Raw genomic sequence first — 18,435 nt, forward strand, 5'->3', positions numbered from 1 at the left:
ACTGCGATGCCGAGAAACTACAAGTGGTAGTTCACTGTTTTGGTGGACGAGGTGCGTGCGTGTCTGACAAGACCACCAGAGCGGTGACAAGATGCAGCGATGAGGAAATGTGCGTCTCGGAGTTGAGAAGTTTGAGGGGGCATGGGAGGAATGTGTATATTATCTACGGTGTGGCAAAGGAGGGAACGCCGCCACCGAGACATTTTGCGCCTACTTCTGGATGGGGCATGATTGTGGTGTCATTCCAAAGGTAGCCAACTATGATGAGTGGGCGAAGCAACTGCAAGCCGCGCGAACCATCGTGAATTGCCCCGACGAGGTGGATGTGAAGGCGATGTGCGCCTGGATGGCGCGTGGTGGGACCAAAGAGAAACAAGCGGAATGCTGGAAAGAGGTCAAAAACAAATGCATCTTTTGGGACCGATTCCACGTCACGTCTTTGATGAGGAGGCGTTTAATGGACGCTGTGGAGCGGTGAAGTTTGCATTGCAATCGATCAACGAGGGAACTGCGAAGGAGTACTTTTCACAGGGAGGTGAGTCGCCACGGTATTCTGAGGATCCGTCCCACAAGCCTGTGAAAGTTGTTCGGGAAATATACGCAGGCGGAGTGACCCCTTTCAATGCAGCGATATCTGATTGCCTCGGGGAACGGACATTGGAACGCCTCCCAAGTGTAGCAGAATAAAATGGCTTTTTGAGGCTGATGTTGGCGTCGAGGGATAATATTTTGCCAATATTTTTTGGATGGCTTGCTTTGAAATCGTTCACGGAGAGTGCCTTTGCCAAGGCAATGGCGACGAAACTCACGGAGTTTGAGCCGCCAACAGGACGTCAAGCAAAGCCCTGCGTCTTGAAGTTGGCCCTGAATTGCATCCCAAGGGAGATGAGGGTTTGCTGCCGAGTGAATATGAAAAAACGATCCGTAAAATAAAGTACGGGGTGCTGCACACACCGTGGGCCACGAAATTTTTGCTGGTGGACGGCTTTGTTTTTCAGAGTCCAATCCAATGACGCTGGTTGGGCTGCGGATGAATACGGCGGGTGGGCGCCACACCACCGCCAGCACTGTGCGGCAGTTCACTGAGTGCCTGGCGGCATATTTTAATGGTTGGGAGGAGTTATTCCGAGACATGTCGTGGGATATTATTTATGTGCAGCACGCAGACAGCACGCCGATGACTGGCTGGCAGAGATGTGATTTCGTCGACTCCAATAATGTGAGCGAGGAAGAAAGCAAGGGGATTGCGGCGTTCTGGAGGAAAAGGTGCGCCAGTACCAAGTGCCAATATCATCCAGAGACTTTTGAAGAGACGAAGCTGACCGAAGTGAGGAATAACCGTCGAAATAGGAAAACAAATTGGGGAAAGGGGCATTTTTGATTTGTGGTAAAAAGAAATATTGTGGGAGTTATATATTTTTGGATGCTTGTGTGAGCATGCGGTGCGGGTGCACCAGCACCGGGCGGCAGCACCGCGCACAGATGCCAAAATGTCCAACGCTATCGAACTTAACGGTGACCGAAGAAATTAGGGAGGGAGCGGGGTTGTTTGGCTTCTGGTGAAAAACATTGGGTGATCTTTATATGGTATGTTGATTGTGTGTGGGTACGAGGCGTAATTGGAGAATTGCCCCGGTATGAGGGAATCATTGTGGCTGGCGGTGTCACGGCGTTACTGCATTGTCCATTTTCTTCTATTGTGTTTGAAGGCCCATCACTAACAGAAGCATCTTTAGGGGATGGGCGACGAATAAGGTCTATTGGAGAAATGGCTCACTCCGTGTGACCGCGTGGACTGAGGCGCCGCGTCGTGGCTGGGTGAGGAATCGCTTTCGCGTGTGGCTCTTTGGGTGATTTCTTGCTCCGTGTGCGTTGTGTTTGCTGGCTTTGGGGCTGTGGCCGTGTCTCGTTGGCCGTGGGATTGAACTGGAGGCGGTGGCGGTGTGTCTCTTCTTGTTCTTGTCCATTGGTGGATGACTGCTGGCGGTGTGTGCGTTTGTTGTGTGGAGGGCCGAATCTTTTCTTCCGCAGACTGACGGCACTGCGATGGTGTGTGTGTGTGAGGGCTGGTGTGGACTCGCCGGACGGGGCGAGGGCCGTGGCGCTGCTTTTTCCGCCCGCAATTTGTTTCTTCCGTGTGTGTTGTGCTGCTTCTTGCTTTTTTCCCCTCACCCTCTTCTCCTGTTTTCCTGCGTGGAGTGGCCGCATGCTCACGGGCCATGTTGATTGTGAGTGCCTCCTGACGGCATCCATTCATCTCCCTCTGTCTGTCTGTCTGTCATTCCCTGTTGGGTGTGGCGTGTTGCACCGCGTGAGGGCTGGCCCGCACACACCGACGGCCCGCCGTGACGCCCGCGATGGCCGGTACGGAGTGGCGGTGCTCGCTGTCTCATCTCTTTACTTGGCTTGTTTTCCCTTTTCCCTCAACTTCTTGAACACAGACACGCTAGGAAGCAAGCAAACAAGCGCTAAACGCTACTGTGCACTCTGAGGGCTCTGAAAGGACCAACAGCACACACACCGCCCACACACACATATTTATATGCTCTCACGTGTTGCTGCAGTGAAGGCACCCCGCACACACAACCGTCGCCGCGTGACCGGATCCAGCGGAAGGAGGAGGGAAGGAAGAGAGGGTGAGTCGCAGAGGCCCAACATGTCCCGGCATCTCTTCTACTCTGCGGTGCTGCTTCTCCTCGTCGTGATGATGTGCGGCAGTGAAGCCACTTATGGCAAGGAGGGCAATTCAAGGAATGGAATCATTTTAAATGAGGGGATTTGTTTAATGATGCAGAGAACAAATCTATGATACATACGTTGGATTCCTTCCGTGCATCTTCTCTTGCTTAAGTGAAAGGCGCTGTTGTGGCTATCGTTGAAGCGCATTACACAAGTACCACGGATAGTAAATCGTGTGTTGTTGGTGCTGCAAATTCGATTGACAGCGATAAGTGGACGTGGAGGAAGGGAAGTGCCATCGTGATCATTACGGCATTAGCTTTGACCCCCGTTGCGCCCAACAGCTATTGTGGATGATGGGGGTATAAAAGGACTCTTGTTGGGGGTTATGGCAAGTCAGGGGCTCCACTGACGAAGGTGGCTGGTGATGACTGTCGGACGCCCAGGATGGCGGAGGGTGACGTTCCGCATGACGATGAGGATGAGAGGAAGATGGGGTTTGCGTGGCATGGAAGCGGCACTTCGAATCTTGACAGCTTTTTGAAGGATTTCAAACCCATTCCCAAACCCTTCAGACAACTTTTGGGTGGTGGTGGCGCAGGCATTCGGTTGGGGGACGATTTCTCGGTGCTGCCCACTCACGCCTTGAAGGATGATGGAAAGGTCGTTTCGTTGGTCATCCTTGCCAAAGGTTTTACTTATGAATGGGAGTTTTCAAGGGATACGAGTCCTGCGGGATGCATCCGGCCTGCGGTTCTTGCATGGAAGGACAGAGATCTCGTCACGATGACGTCGAGTGCGGACGGCAGCCGCGGGGTTTACACGTCGGACGAAAAGGGGGAGTCGGTGGACGGAGGCATACGACACTCTTTCGCGCGTGTGGGGCACGGCGTGCAGGGTGGCTTCGTCAGCGCGACGATCGACGGACAGAAAGTCATCCTCGTCAGTCGGCCGGTATGTTCCGAGACGGACGGTAAAGAAGAAACGCGTCGACTTCACTTGTGGCTGTCGGACCTGCGGCGAATTTATGATGTTGGGCCGGTATCCGCTGTGGGTGAGAAGGTCGCCGCCAGCACTCTGCCGCACTCCATTGAACTGCAGGTACGGAAAGATCCGATAGAAGCGAGGAGATTGTACTGCTCGTACGAGGTCGCTGCTGCAGAGGACGGTGAGTACAACATTACTTTTGTGGACATGACGGAGAAGTTGGAGGACATGAAGGAGGTGTTGGCTGCATGGAAGGAAAGGGACGCGCAAATTGCGAAGGAGTACCGCTGCGGGAATAAAAAGAATAATTGGCGCAGTGAATGTGATGATGGTGACCTCACTAAAGGGCTGGTTGGCCTCTTATCCAGCACGTCAACTGACAGCACATGGAGAGACGAGTACCTCTGCGTGAATGCAGCCGTTTGCGGGGGAGTGGAAAGTACTCCCGATGGTGGATTGACGTTCAAAGGACCCGGAGCAGGGGCGGAGCGGCCTGTTGGCGACATGGGGCCGAATCAGCCGTACCACTTTGCGGACAAGAATTTCACCCCTCATGGCGACGGTGTCCGTCCGCGAGGTGCCGAAAGCAGGCAGCAGCAGCTCTATCCCTTTGACGGGTGTGAAGCTACATGACCCCGGCCACACGGTGCTCTTTTGTCTGTCGTACACGAATGAAAATAAGTGGGAGGTAGCAATCAACGGCAACACTCGGAGTTTGTCGGGGGATCGCAACCGGATGCGGGGCAGAAAATATCGGGTGGCACTGGGAATGGAATATTATTTTAAGCATTTGATTGTGTACGTGGATGGATTGCTGATGTACGACAGCGAAAAGGAATATGAGGATAATGAGGACTTCTTTAAAGAGCTAAAAACAGTGTTGAGTTCCCACAGCACATCGCACTCCTACATTGGCGGGGAGCGTGCGGGGGACTCGGACGACGTTCATGTGACGGTGAGCAACGTCCTGCTGTACAACCGCATATTGAGCAATGCCAAGCTCAAGGCGGTAATGAAGAAGATCGTCGTTGGCACTCCAGTGGCGAAGGTGCCGGTCTCGAAAGGTGCGCCTCAAAACAATACTGCGAGTGAAACCTTTCTTCAATCCGCCAACGAGGCCGTCGTCATGAGTGAAAAGCGGCAAGACGCCACATCATCACCACCGCAAAGTCAACACTCACCAGCGCAGCCATTAGGGAATAAAAATGGTCCAGCAGCTTCCATGCAAACATCTTCTGCTGATGCCATTGGCCCATTCACCTCAGGTGGTACGGGGGAAGTGAAAGAGGAGGAACCCAGCAGCGGTGGAATGGTGCCTGCATTGTCTCCAGCGTTGAGCGCGGGCAGCCGTCCGCTGCCAACACGCTCGCCAGCGACAGACAGGACGCTGGCCCTGAATGGGACACGCATGCTCACACTGCCGTGGGCACGAACAGCGGCCCCGATTCACTCAGCACCACCGACGCGACGCCCGCGGATGGCGCCACAGAAATCCCTGAGCCCCGCACAGACCCAGCAACTGTTCAACGCAACGATAGTGTGCTGGACGGCTTTGGCACCGCACCGACTCATCCGAGCACAGCGCCTGCGGAGTCCAAGATCCCATCGGAGTTCAACGCAGCGCCGCCCTTGGACAATGAACTTTTTGGTTTGGAGGATATCGCCGGGTTGGTGTCCATGGGTGTAGAGGGCGACAGCGCCGTGCACGGGTGTGTGTTTCGGGTGCTATTATTGCTGCTGCTTCTGGGGGTGTGAGACATGACAGCTCTGTGCTGAAGAGGGCATGGAGAGTGAAGTTGCGACTTCCCGTGGGGAAAAAGTATTCAGCTTTCCAGCAGTACTCACTGCATTTTTCCAGAGATTTTTTTATTATTTTTTTGTTTCTCTTTCTCTTTTTCTTTTGGCGCAGGTGCCTTGTTGGGATAATCAGCATCTCCGCGTGCTTTTGTGTTTGTTTTTTACCCTTTTTAAAATCCCTTTTCCCCCAATGTCTGCTTAACAGACACACCGTCATGCGTGACGTGTTTCCCCCTCTTTTGTTTGCGTCTGTTGCCCGCACGCGGTGCCGGCCTCATTGCCGTGCGTTTCACGGACTGCACGAAAGGAGGAGTGGAGGAGCAGGCCGGACGCCGCATGAAATGTGTGAAATGTTATTTGGGCTGCTGGAAGAGTAAAATCTATTTTTTTTACTTTAATTCTTTTTTTTTTCTTTGGTGCGGGCAATGTGCATACACAAACACATGGTCGTTTTGTGCTGCTTGGCGCATGTAATAAAAGTACTGCTGAATCAATTTTCACTAATTTTTTTTTTACGTTTGTGAAGTCCCGCTCGACTCTCACCCTTTTTTTTTCTTTTTTTTGTTTTGGCAAATCACTGCGGTTCATTTTATTCTGTGCCGTGCCTACTTCCAATTGTTGTCTTTGTTTCCCGTTGACTGTCCCTCTGCTGGCTGTGCTGCTGAAATGCCCCGATCACTTTTTCTTTTCCGCTAGAGGCATCGCTGGTCCGTGACAACGATTATTTGTTTTCCTCAGTTGTGACGGCACGAGGGTGACTGGACGCCGGCCTGCTGACAGCACTCGGAATTGAGCGGATTGTGTGCGCCGTGCCACACTGTGAGTATGGGGCGCCACCCACCACAACCTGCTGTGAGGCGTAACGATAACCCGTCGGGGCAGAGAGAAGTAAAGGACTGTGCCATGGAATTGGGTGCGCCCCGTCCCTCTTGTTTCTGTCGTGGGTGTGCTGTGCGCATGGCTCTTTTTTGCGATGCGGCGTGGGTGGCGTTGCCTATGAGTACAATTTTGGTCTTTGCGGCATGCATGTGTTTGCGTGCGTGCCTGCTTGATGTTTAGCACTGTGCTGCTTGCCGGAGAGTTGCCGCTACTGCAGCGCTGTTTTTGTAGTGGGCGTTGTGTGTGCGGCACTGACCTTCCTGCTGTGGGTGGCGCAGGGAGCCTTTTCGCCATATATCTCGTTGCGTACTGCGACGCGTCGGAGGTGATTTGCGTGAGCTAGGGACGACCGCGCATGATGCGGAGAGTTGTTGTGCAGCCCACACGGCGCATTGTAGCCGCAGCTTCGGGTGGCTTTCCGTGTCGCAGGTGGTCGTCCTGACGTTCTGCCCGGGCATGGTGGCTTGCGAGGAGGGAGGGCGGGAGCCCGCTGTGTGACTCCTAAAAGTGCTGCGGGCGGGATGTTGGCTGGCGTGCGGGTCGTCGTATTTGTTCTAAAAACAAGAGGGAAAACAACAATTAATGTGGATACTTTTTTTTTTGTGTTTGACTGCTGCTCTTTTTCTTTCCCTTCCTGTGTGTGCCTTGTGCGCTTATGATGCCGCTGCTCGCTGTGAAGTGCCGACCCGCGTGAGGGAGGAAGGACGCCTTAACTGCTGGCGAACGGTGAGTCCTTCACTCCTCTTCCGTGTTACCATTTCTTCCTTTGGCGCGCTTGATGGCTGCCGGTTGTAACGCTGCCACATGGGTGTGTCTCGGCCCCTGTGTGTTTTTCACGGCATTGGGACTGCTCTGTGGTGGAGCCTTTTGGTTGCAAGAGCGGTGCCAGTGGTTGTATGTCTTTTTGCTGGGATCCTGCCACTCTGCATGGTGGTTGTGTGGGGCTGCGTTGGCGGTGGGAGGGCGATGGTGTAACCGGCGTTGTGGCGTCTGTGCTTTTTTGTGTCGATGGCTGTGCATTGGTGGGGACTGTCTGTGACCGGATGCCTCTGCGTGCCACTGTGTTTGGTTACTTTTGTTGCTTCCTTTTCCTTTTTTGAGCAAGCAGATAGAGATACTTTTGTTTGACCAGCACAACTATCGTTTCAAGGTGTTAGGGATTAATTGCTGTAGGATTAGCAGCAGTAGTGGGATAACGACCTATCGGAATCGTGTATCTGGGTTTGCCATCTGTAGAAAAGGATCTGCGAAGCAGGAGTTACGGTCGACGAGTCGAGAGTAACACACCACGACTGCCCTGTTGGTACCTGTTTGGGTTTGTGGATGTGGTCTTCTGTGGGTGCGTGTCCGCGCGGCCGGCACCGTGTGCGGTGCAGGGCCATTGCGGCTGTGCGTGTGGCGCTGCTTGTGGCGTTGGTGCTGGTTGCGGCGGCGGCGTGGATGACTGCTGTGCATGCGGTGGTGCTGCGACTGCGGGGCGGCACGGTGGACAGAGCCATCACGGTGGGCCGCGCCGTGGACACGGTGCTGATGGACGGCGTGTACATCACGAACGGCGTGGCTGTGGTGTTTGACGTTGCGGCGATGCTTCCCGGCCCGCTGCGCATCGAACTGAGGAACTGCGTGTGCGACGGCGGTGTGCAGATCTACGTGCGGGGCTACAGCGGCGAGGCGGCGAGTGACCGGAGCCTGGAGGTGAGCGCGATCGGGTTGTCCGGGAGCTACTGCTCGCTCGTGTTTGTGCACAACCTGCCGGCACACACGAACGTGACGGTCCGTGACTCGACGATTATTACGGCGGGACCGATGCGCTACTCGCAGCTGAGCGGGCTGACGGACGCTGTGGCGTCGCCGCTTGTGCTGTACGCGACGTCGCTGTTGCAGTCGCAGCTGCGTGTGAGCAGCACTGTGCTGAGGTCTTCGCAGGCGGGCGGGTCAGCGGTGCACGTTGGCGGCGGCATGGACCTGCTGTCGAGCGCTGTGGTGTTTGACGGCGTGTTGCTGGAGGCGTCGGGCGGTCCGACCGCGTCCGCGTTGCATGTGGCGAACTCGTCGCGCCTCAGTCTGCGTAACCACTCGGTGCTCTCCGTGACGAACGTGTCGGTAGTGAGCGGCGGCGGCGGCATTGTGCTTGGCGAGCGCCTCGCGGTGTTTGATTCGGTGCTGCGCTTCGTGGGCGTCGAGGGGTCTGTCGCGTCGTCGCTGGTGCGCTGCGGCGGTGGGACGATCGGTGGCGGCGGGTGGCTGGACATTCACGACGTGTGGGCGGTGGGCGAGGCGTCGTCGGTGGCTTCGCTGTCGGGTGTGACGCTGAGCGGCGGCACCGTGTCGATTGCGCGCTGCGCTGCCACTGGCGCGACGCTTGTCTCTGGGCTGGCAATCACGAGCGGCGTCGTGTCGGTGCAGTGCAACAGTGCCGGCGGCCGGGTGCTGCAGAGCAGCGGCGACTACCGCATGGCCGGCCTGCCCTCCGTGAGCGTGGTGCCGTGCGATGGCTGTGCGGCCGCGCTGGCGTGCTTCGATGCGCTGACGGCGTCGTTCACCGACTGCGTGTGCAGCTGCCGTGCCGGCGGCGTGGGCGACGCGTGCGTGCCGTTTGACGTGCCGCCTGCGAGGTCTGGCGGTGGTGGCGGTGCACAGGACTGCGTGAGTGGCGTGACGCTGACGGAGTCGGTGACGGTTGGCGGCTGGCGTGCGACGGCGTGCTTCGACTCGGTGGTGTTCAGCGGACCGATCACTGTGACGGTGGACCTGCGCTTGTTGGACGTGTTCGCTGACGCGCTGAACGTGACGCTGCGCCACTGCGTGCTTGCGGGCGGCGCGCAGCTGCGGATTGGTGGCCTCAGCGAGAGCACGGCGCGCCTGATGCCGCACGTCCTCGTCAACATGGCGAATTTGACGTCGCTGGAGGGCACGATCGTGCTGCATGGCGCGATGCCGCTGCACTCGAGTGTGCTGCTGGCGAACTCAACGCTGCGCGCGACGGTTGGCGGGTCGCAGTACGTGCCGACGACCCGTGGCCATGCGGAATTTCGGTACGGCCCCGCGCTTGTCCTGGACGGCGTCCGGCTTCTGTCGACGCGGTTTGTCATGACGCGGTCGATGCTGGCGTGTGGCGGGGGCTCGTGCGCTGCGATCCTCGTGGAGCGCGGCCTCGGCGCAAACCTGTCCAGCGTCTTCTACATGGACAACTGCGTCGTTATGTCGCGGATGCAAGTAATGTACGCTCTTGCGTCGGATTTGCGTGTGAGCGGCGGCTCCGTGTTCTCCATACAGAACAGCTCGTGGAGTGTGTCGAGCATTAACATCTACAAAGGGGCGTGTGATTTTGGGGACGTTGTGGTGGATGGCGGCAGCGTGATGCAGGTTGTGTCCAGCGAGTTCCGTCTCGGCTTCGCCATGCTCATGGCAAAAACGCTGACTGTGACTGGCGGCAGCTGGCTGGTGCACCGCAACAACGAGTTCCGCACCGCCTACGTTGTGTACGTGGCCGACGAAAACGGCGTTGCGTTTTGCGATCGGAGTGTGTGGTCGATAATTGACAACAACTTCACTCACGGCTCGTACTCGTTGACACATGCATACATGACAAACGATTGGCCACCACCGTACGACGAACTCCCGACCATCTACGGCGTGTGCAACGAGGCAAGGGGCTCACCTGTGACGGATTACCAAGACGACCTCAATATTGGAGTGCCCGTGACGGCACTGGACTGTGGTGCGTGCACGGTGGACGCCGTGTGCTTTGCAGCGAGGACGAGCAGCATCAGCGGCTGTGAGTGTGTGTGCGCTGCTGGCGGCCACGGTGACACGTGTGTGCCAGCTGCGGTTCCGGACGGCCTTGGGCCGCTCCCGCTCTCCGATGCGAAGGACACGGAGGTCCGCTGCGTGCACGGTGGCAGCATCAGCTCCGTGGACGATCCTGATCCCGGTGTGCGTGGTCTGTGCTTCGTCAACGTGACCTTCACCGCCGCGATCGTGCTGGACCTGTGGAGCTTCGACGCGCCACAACAGACACTCAACATCACGCTGCTGCAGTGCGTCCTCATGGGCCTGTTGATCAGGGGGAGTGGTGCGCGCGTGCACGTGAGCGTGACATCCTCGATGCTGGATGCTGGTGATTTGGAGTTTAAGGGTGATTTTGGCACGAGCTCCCAGGTACTGGTGGCGGGCTGTACGTTTGTGATGACGTCGAGCCACGCCATCCAATTCCAGAGGTTTACTCTTGGTGTGAACTCGTCACTGCTGTTACTCGACAACGTCATTGAAGGGGAAAGTTACGCAGTACGCTTATCCTTTGTTGTTGTTGATGGTGGCGGGATCATTATGAAGGGAAATACGCTGAGGGGAGCGGAGGAGTACGTTCCGTTGGAATCCGCTGTTTTGTTTGAATCTGCTGTTTTGAAGAACGGGGGCTACTTTGACGTGGAGAATAACAAAATGAGCGCAGGTAGCGGCATTTATTTTTACGGGGATACCACCGTGAGCTCCGCTGGGCTGCTGCGAGTGGCGGACTGTACATTTGTTGGCATCACACTGTTTTTTGAACCCGCGCTGGTGCGTTTGTCTGCCTCGGTGACACTCGAGGGTGGTGCGCAGTGGCGTGTGACTGGCAACAACGTAAGTGCAGCTTCAATAATAGGTATGCCTAATTCCTTGTACAAAGTGAAGCTGTTGGGCAGCGGCACCACCGTGGTGCTATCAAACAACCGTCAGGTGGACTCGAGTAAAGCCTTTGCGCAAATTGCTCCATGGAGCACGATTGTGACGTCACCCGCGCGGTTTGTGGTTGGGTGCAACCTGCAGGGCGGTGAGGAGGTGTCGTACGACGGTGTGTTTCCGGAGGGTGTGTTGTTGTTCAGGTGCGGCACGTGCAACGACGACGCTGCGTGCTACATGCCCGGGACGGAGTCGGTGGACCGCGGCTCGTGCTCGTGCGGCTGCAAGGACGGATGGCATGGCGCGTCGTGTCTTCCCCTCGAGGTGCCCGATGCGGTTGTGCTGCCCGTGCCGGAGAGAGCCGTCGACGGCGACACGAGCTGCGTGGTGGACCAGACGCTGACGAACCTCACGCTGAACATGTGGAAGACGCACCACTGCTACGTGGGTGTGACATTCAGCGGCGTGGGTGCTGTGCTGACGTTCTCTCTCAGCAGCATGCCGCTGTATCTCCCCATCAACATCACGCTCACTGGGTGCACATTCCGTGAGGGTGCTTCGCTGCGGTTTGTTGGGGGTGCTGAGGTGGTCGAGTCAGCCGGTGTCCTGATCCGCGTGAGCCGGACGGTGATGCGTTCCTCCGTTGTTGCTTTTGCACTCGCCCTCCCGCAGCACTGCGACATTGCTGTCACGGAGGTTGACGCGGTGCAGTTCTCCGAAGTCCAGTTGCTGGAATCTGTGAGCAACATGTGGAGCGTTATGATTCTGCAGAACGTTGTGTTGAGTGCGTCCTCGCTGTTGGTGAGCAACGTCAGGGCGCGTGCATTTGGTTACGGTTCTTTGGGTTTGTACTCGACCGGGACGCTGTCGCTCGTGGCTGGCAGCTCGCTGTACGCACGGTACTGCGGCCTTGATGGTTACGAACACCTGTTCTACGTGTACAGGCTCAGTGTCAGTGATCACTCTGTTTTTGCGCTCCTCAAAAATGCAATGGCCTCCGGGACAAGCCTCTTGTATCAGCACTACGGATTCAGCGTGTCATATCGCAGCGTGTTGCGCGTGGTGGGGAACAGCGGTTCCGTGTTCTGCGCCATCTATTCACGTAACTTGTGGACTGTTCAGCAGTCAAGCTGGCTGGATTGGCGCGACAACGACGTGGAATTGGGTGCGATGTTCTGTTACTCCCTAATAACTACTGTGAACATCGACGGCAGCAGTGTTGTGACGCTGACGGGCTGCAGGATGGGCTCGACGGGGTTGTCGGTCTCGCTGCTATCGCAGGCTGACACCGGCTACCGTTTCGTTGCTGGGTGCCTGACGATTGCGGGACGTGTGGTGACGACGGCAGCTGAACTGGAGCTGAACGGCATCACCAACGTGACGACGGTTGCCGCGTGCGGTGAGTGCACGAAGGAGGGCGACTGCTTTGCCCCGCTGACGACGGCGGTCATTGGCTGCAAGTGCCAGTGCGCTGCTGGAGGGCACGGCGATGTGTGCGTCCCGGCGCCTGTGCCTGCTGGCTCGCCACCGCCGCCGCCGCCGCCAGTGCCGCCATCGCCGCCATCGCCGCCTGTTGGTGAGTGCATCAGCGACATGGTGTACCCCGAGGTGGCGCAGGCAGTGGGGAGCGGGCTGTCGTGGCTGTGCTACCGCAATGTGACGTTCAGCGGGGGCGGCATGAGCCTGACGGTGCTGATAGGGGCGATGACGGGCGACGTGGCGAGCGTCACGTTCGATGGATGCACGTGGAGGGACGGTGCCGTGCTGTTGCTGTTGGGCAACGCGTACGCCGCTGTGGGGTCGCTGAACATCGTCGTCACCGGCAACACGTTCCGTGACGCGCTGCTCAGTCCGGAGGGTGTGTTTCCACCGCGCACGAACATCACGATCAACGGGAACCGCTTCACGGTCACGAGGCTGATCCCTCGGTCGGGTTTGGAAGTTATGAGGACGTCGTGTGTCTCGATGAATGAGCTGGTGATCAGCAAAGACTCCGCGGTGGTGCTGAGCGGCAATGTGTTTCATAGCGTGAGGGCATCGTCAAGCGCCATTCACGTTGTTGGATCTTCGCTGAGCGTGTCGTGGCACTCCCTGTTTGCGGTGGTGGGCAACACTTTTCACATGGCTGGCGCTAACGGTACTCTGATATATCTTGGAGGGTCTAGGCATTCTTTGTCGCTGAGTGTACTGAACAATTCTGCCGTGGTGATCCGAGGTAACATTGTTTCGATGCCGGTGAAGTACTTTTTATTAGTAATTTTGGCGTTACGTGTGGAGTCCTGGTCAGCGGTTTTGTTTCAGGGCAACGACATGCAGGGAAGCTCGGTTGTGTTTTATTCAGGTTACTCCTTCAACATCTACTACAACTCCTGGCTGCAGGTGAGCGGCAACCTCTGCCGTGAATCACCATCGGAAGCTTTTGCTGTTTTTAACCCCAGGGTGAATCTTCGTGACTCCACGGTGTCTGTGTCCGGCAACCGATTCATGTCCAGCGCTGGCACGCCGACAGCGCTATGGATACCCAAAAGGCCCCGCGATATCACAAACGGAGCGATTGTGGCCGCGTGCAACACTGTGAAAGGCGAGGAGGAGGCGGAATACAGCATACCGTCCGTGTACAATGTCACTATTCTGACCTGCAGCGACCCATGCACCCTTGCGACGTCGTGCTTCCCCGCGTACACGACGACGGCCTCGAGTGATGGCTGCGCCTGCAGGTGCGCGGAGGGCGGCCACGGCGATGCGTGCCTGCCCGTTGCTGTCCCCGAGCCACCGAGCACTGACGGCGCCGACTTGTGCGTGCGGGACGTGCGTGTGGATGTGAAGGTGAACGCCGGTCTCGGGACGTCGGTGGCGTGCTACGTTGGTGTGACCTTTGCGGCAGACGTCGTGGTGGACGTGGAGTCGATGTCAGGGAGCGTGCGCAACGTGACGCTGGCGAACTGCACGTTTTTGGGCAGAGCAAGCCTGTACGTTGTCGGGTGGCGGTCCGACCCGCCTGCTGGCGAGCGCGTCGATGTGTTGGTGAGCGGGCTTGAGTCGCGCTCCGGCGGCGGCGTGGTGGTGGCGAGCCGGTTTTCGCCGGGCTCGCGCGTCACTGTGGTGGACTCGGTGCTGGTCGCAGAGAAGCGTGTTGCGTACCGCGGCGCCTACGACCTTGGCGACGCGTCCGCGTGCCTCGTGGTGCACAACGTGAATCTGACGGGTAGCGTGCTGACCATCGCGCGCACGCAGGTGGCGGCTGTGTTCGGCGACGCTGTTGGCGTGTTGTTTGTTGGCGGCGTGGCGCTTTCGTCGCGCGGTGCGCTGTACGTGGACGGGCTGTCGGTGCAGACGGCGCTGGGGCTGTGCGTGTCGGTGGAGGGCGGCGTTGCGACCAGTGGCGGCTCCGTGGTGGCGTTTGTTGACAGCGACTTCCTGCTGTGCAAGCACGCGGTGTCTGTGCGTGGGGCTGTGAGCGTGTCGGACTCCGCTGTGGCGCTTGTGCGGAGCGAATTCTCGTCGACGGAGGACTACGCGGCGGCGTTTTATTCGACGGTGAGCCTGGATGGCGGGTCGATGCTGCTGGCGAAGGGCAACGTGCACGACGGTGTCTCGAGGGAGATGCTCTACGCCGCTGGCGCCGTGACCGCTGCTGGGAGCACGCTGAGCTTTGTGCGCAACCGAGCGCTGCTGCCGCGGATGCTGTCGCTGAGCCTGTCGCTTGCGGCTGGGGCGCATGTGAGGGTGGCGTGCAACGACGCTGGTGGACGTGCCCTGTCGACGGCGGAGGAGTACGCAGCGGCTGGTTTTGGCGACGCTGGGCGCATCGACGTTGCTGGGTGCGGCGACTGCGACAGGGACACGCACTGCTACGCGCCCGGGACGGCGTCTGCGAGCATGAGGAACGGTGTGTGCGTGTGCTTGTGCGGCAGCGGCGGGTACGGCGAGGCGTGCGTGCCTGTGGGAGCTCCTGCACTGCCGCCCGCTGTGAGCACTGCGCCGAGTGTGCTTGTCCGCGAGGGCGTGACGGTTCAGTCGGTGTTCGTTGTGCCTGCCGGTGTGAGCGAGGTGACTCTGCGCCACGTTGTGCTGGACGGCGTGAGTCCTGTGCTCTACGTGCCGTGGATGGCGCGGGACGGCGTGCGGATTGTTGTGCAGAACGTGTCGCTGCTGAACGGTGCCGTGCTGTACGTGATGGGCGAAGGGTTGCGCGGTGCGGGAGCGGCGGGGAGCGACGAGAGCGGGCCGGTGGAGCTGTCCGTGTGCGATGTGGAGGCGCTGAACGGTGCGCTTGTGCTGAGCGGCACGTTCCCTGCGGGGTCAGTGCTGACGGTGACGGACTCCCTGCTGGTTGCCGCGAGGCCGACGCCGCTTGTGTATCTTCCCGGCTCGCAGTCCTCGCCGTACGCACCGGTGCTGGTGCTGTCGGGTCTGCGGCTCGTGCGGTCCGTGCTGGTTGTGTCCGGCGTTGCCCTCGTGACCGTGATGACTGGTGGGCGAACGGTGGTGGTGGACGGCACCGTGCTGGAGCTTGTCGGTGGCGGTGTCGCGCTGGACGCGGCTGTGTTCGGTGGTGAATTTGCGTTTTACGCGAGTGCGCGCGTGGTTGCGTCGGGGGGCGCTGTGCTGCGCGTGTCGGGGAGCCAGGTGTACGCCGCGCATGGGTTGGTGTTTGGCAGCGGGGCGGAGGCCAACGCGTCCGCCGTCGTGGTGAACGACAACGTCGGTGTGCTGACGGATGGCGCGCTGCTGGAGCTGCGGGGGTCGGCGTCGTTTGCGTCCGGGTCGTGGCTTTCGGTGCGCGGCAACAGCATCAGTGGCAGGCTTCTGTCGCTGCCGTCGTACCCGTGCCGTGCGGACCTCGTGCAGAGCACGCTGACGCTCCACGGGAACGCCGGTAGCGGGCCCGTCGTGATGGACGGCACCGTTGCGCTTGTGGGTGCCGGCGGAAAGTTTGTTGTGGGATGCCTGACGCTGAACGGGCAGGCGCTGCAGCCGATGCACTACAGGTCCGCCGGCATCATCGGGGAATTCCGCCCCGTGGCGTGTGGCGTGTGCGACGCCGACGTGCGCTGCTTTGCAGCTGCGACGAGGGCGATGTCGGGGTCGTGCGGCTGTCGCTGTGCTGAGGGCGGGTACGGGCGCGACTGCCTGCCGGTGTACCTGCCGCACGTGGACGGGTGCAACCGCACGCCTGGCATGCCGCTGTTGAGCCACACGGCGACGCTGACGGAGACGCACAGCCTGACTTCAACATGGACGCCGAGTCTAAGCACGACACACTACAGTCCGACGCGGTACGGGCCGACGAAGACCCTGCAAATGACGGAGACGGTGGCGCTGCCGCCCACGCGGACCCCGACGGCGTCGGTGAGCAGCACGCTGTGGTGGAGCGATGTGGCGTGCCCGACGCTTGCCGTGACGACGACGGCTGCTGGTGGGAGCCTGACGCAGAACGACATTCGCGGCGGTGGGAGCGCCGTCCCGACGCTGCTGATGGTGGAGCTGCCGCCGCCGTTTCGGTGGGCACGCGACCCACAGCTCGGCACGCACCTGAGCTTCGTGCCGGTGTCGACGGTGCAGCCGAGCGGGTTTGGCGGTCCGTGGGGAGCGATGCTGAGCAACGCGACGTGGGTGCGCAACGCGACGAATCCGTCCACCGTCCTGGAGCTGGCTGTGCCCTTGCACCGCGGTTATTTCATTGGTGCCGACGAGACGATAGTCATTCGCTGCGACGCTGCGGCAGTGTTTGGCGGCTGCAAGGGTGTGCTGCTTGGGTCCTTCACGATCAGGTCCAACACGCTGCCCGCCGCAGCCAGCGCCCTCTCGGCGATCACCGGCGTTGTTGCGGGTGCGGCGGCTGTTGCCGTGGTGGTGACCGGCGGGCTGGGCTCCATTCTGGAGATGCAGGCGCTCGGCGTGTTTGCGAGGATGCCATGCGCCTCGGCGCAGGAGCGTGCGAGCACCGTTGCGCTGCCGTACTTCCTGTCGGTGTTCGCTGCCCGTGACCCGCTGTGGATGGTGGTGGGCAACGCGCTGCTGGCCGCTGTGTTCGGGTGCGTGCACTGCGGTGTGACGGCGGCCTTCCAGCGGTGGCGCGGCGTGGACGCGGCGAGTGCGTGGGCGGCGATGCGCTTCCCGAGCCTGACGTACGTTGTGGCGCACGCGATGCACCTCGGCATCTTCTTCGGCTCCGTGCTCGCACTGGCGATGCCCGACGCCCGCGTGCAGCACCGCGTGATTGGTGCCGTTGGCGTGCTGTACGGTGCGGCGTTCCCTGCTGGCGTGTGCTACTTTATTGCCCGCCACGTGGGCGCGAGCTTCACGAGGTACTGGCAGTTTTCGAGGAAGCCGCTGCACGAGCGCCTGCTGTACCCCGTCGGGTATTGGCACCCCGCGGCGCAGCAGCGGATGTACGGCGGCATGCTGACGAACATGAGGGGCAGCCACGTGTACTGGTGCGTGTTCCAGCTGTCGGTGCTGTGTGTGGTGTGCCTGATTGCTGCTGTGCACCCGCCCGTGGGAGGCTGCCACGTCCAGTACTTCTGCATGGCTGCTGTGCTGCTTGCGGGTGCGGGCGTGGTTGCCTTCACGAACATGATGCGCTCGGCTTTCCTGACGGTGATGCGCGCGGCGAGCTTTGTGCTGCTTGCGGCGCTGTGCGTGGTGAGCGCGGCCAACCATCTTGCGCCGAGCGACGGCGGTGCGAGGGCGTACGCGGCGATCGTGCTGCTGCTGATCGCTGTTCTGCTTGCGGCCACTGTGTACAGTGTCGTTGTGTGGCACGCGGAGGACCGCCACTGGCAGGAGCTGCGCGAGCCGCGGCGTGGAGGACTGGAGGCGCTGCTGCGCGATGACGAGGAGAGCGGCGACGAGACACAGAAGCCGCACGACGTGACGTCATCGTCGTACGCCTCAGGCACCACCGCTGCGTTGTCGTACCGACCACCCGCACCGCCGTTGCGGTCTGTGACCGGTGACACCCGCTCAGACGCTCTGAGCTTGTTCGACGGTGCATCCAGTGCGAGCTGCAGCATTAATTATGCCCCTCTGGACAGGTGAAGATGCCTTCCTTGACGAAAAAGTTGGCGCATTTTTTTTTTTGAAGTGGAAAGGCTCCGACCCCAACAGTCTCGTTACCCGGCGAGAAGGCACAAAGCCCCTCGCAGATGCGGCATGACGTAGATGCTTCTGGCGGATCTTCTCTCTTTCCATTATTCATAGATTGATTGGGTGATTGCTTCGTTGCTTTTATTTTATTTTATCGATTATCGACGACAACGGATTATCGAGCTTATCACGCTAGCCCGGGGGCGGATGCGGAAGGGGTGTGTGCGTGTGTTTTGCGCCCGCCGCTGCAGCACCGAGTATGGGGGCTGGTGCTCTCTCTCTTTTTCATATCTGTACTTAGTAGTGAGGACGTGCTCGACGGCGGTGGCTGGTGTGCGG

General features: G+C 59.4%; 1 protein-coding gene and 2 pseudogenes across 1 annotated transcript, besides 4 other annotated features; all 3 read left to right on the forward strand.

Moving 5' to 3' along the window:
- On the forward strand, positions 1-1,381 carry Tc00.1047053507245.10 (annotated as a pseudogene; the record flags this gene model as incomplete).
- Positions 1-3,154: a sequence feature (areas not merged during assembly with more than two copies in the genome that could not be assigned to a particular haplotype).
- Tc00.1047053507245.20 lies at positions 2,543-5,353 on the forward strand (annotated as a pseudogene).
- Positions 3,155-4,016: a sequence feature (haploid, Esmeraldo-like haplotype).
- Positions 4,017-18,435: part of a sequence feature (areas not merged during assembly with more than two copies in the genome that could not be assigned to a particular haplotype) that runs on past the window's edge.
- Tc00.1047053507245.40 (dispersed gene family protein 1 (DGF-1), putative) lies at positions 7,666-18,048 on the forward strand (the record flags this gene model as incomplete). The annotated part of the gene is made up of 1 exon (XM_804717.1): positions 7,666-18,048. The coding sequence occupies one exon, from the start codon at positions 7,666-7,668 to the stop codon at positions 18,046-18,048; it is 10,383 nt and encodes a 3,460-aa protein (XP_809810.1).
- Positions 12,527-12,575: a microsatellite.

The sequence above is a fragment of the Trypanosoma cruzi genome, genomic scaffold (genome assembly GCF_000209065.1).
Source record: "Trypanosoma cruzi strain CL Brener 1047053513297 genomic scaffold, whole genome shotgun sequence".
Classification (NCBI taxonomy): Eukaryota; Euglenozoa; class Kinetoplastea; order Trypanosomatida; family Trypanosomatidae; genus Trypanosoma; species Trypanosoma cruzi.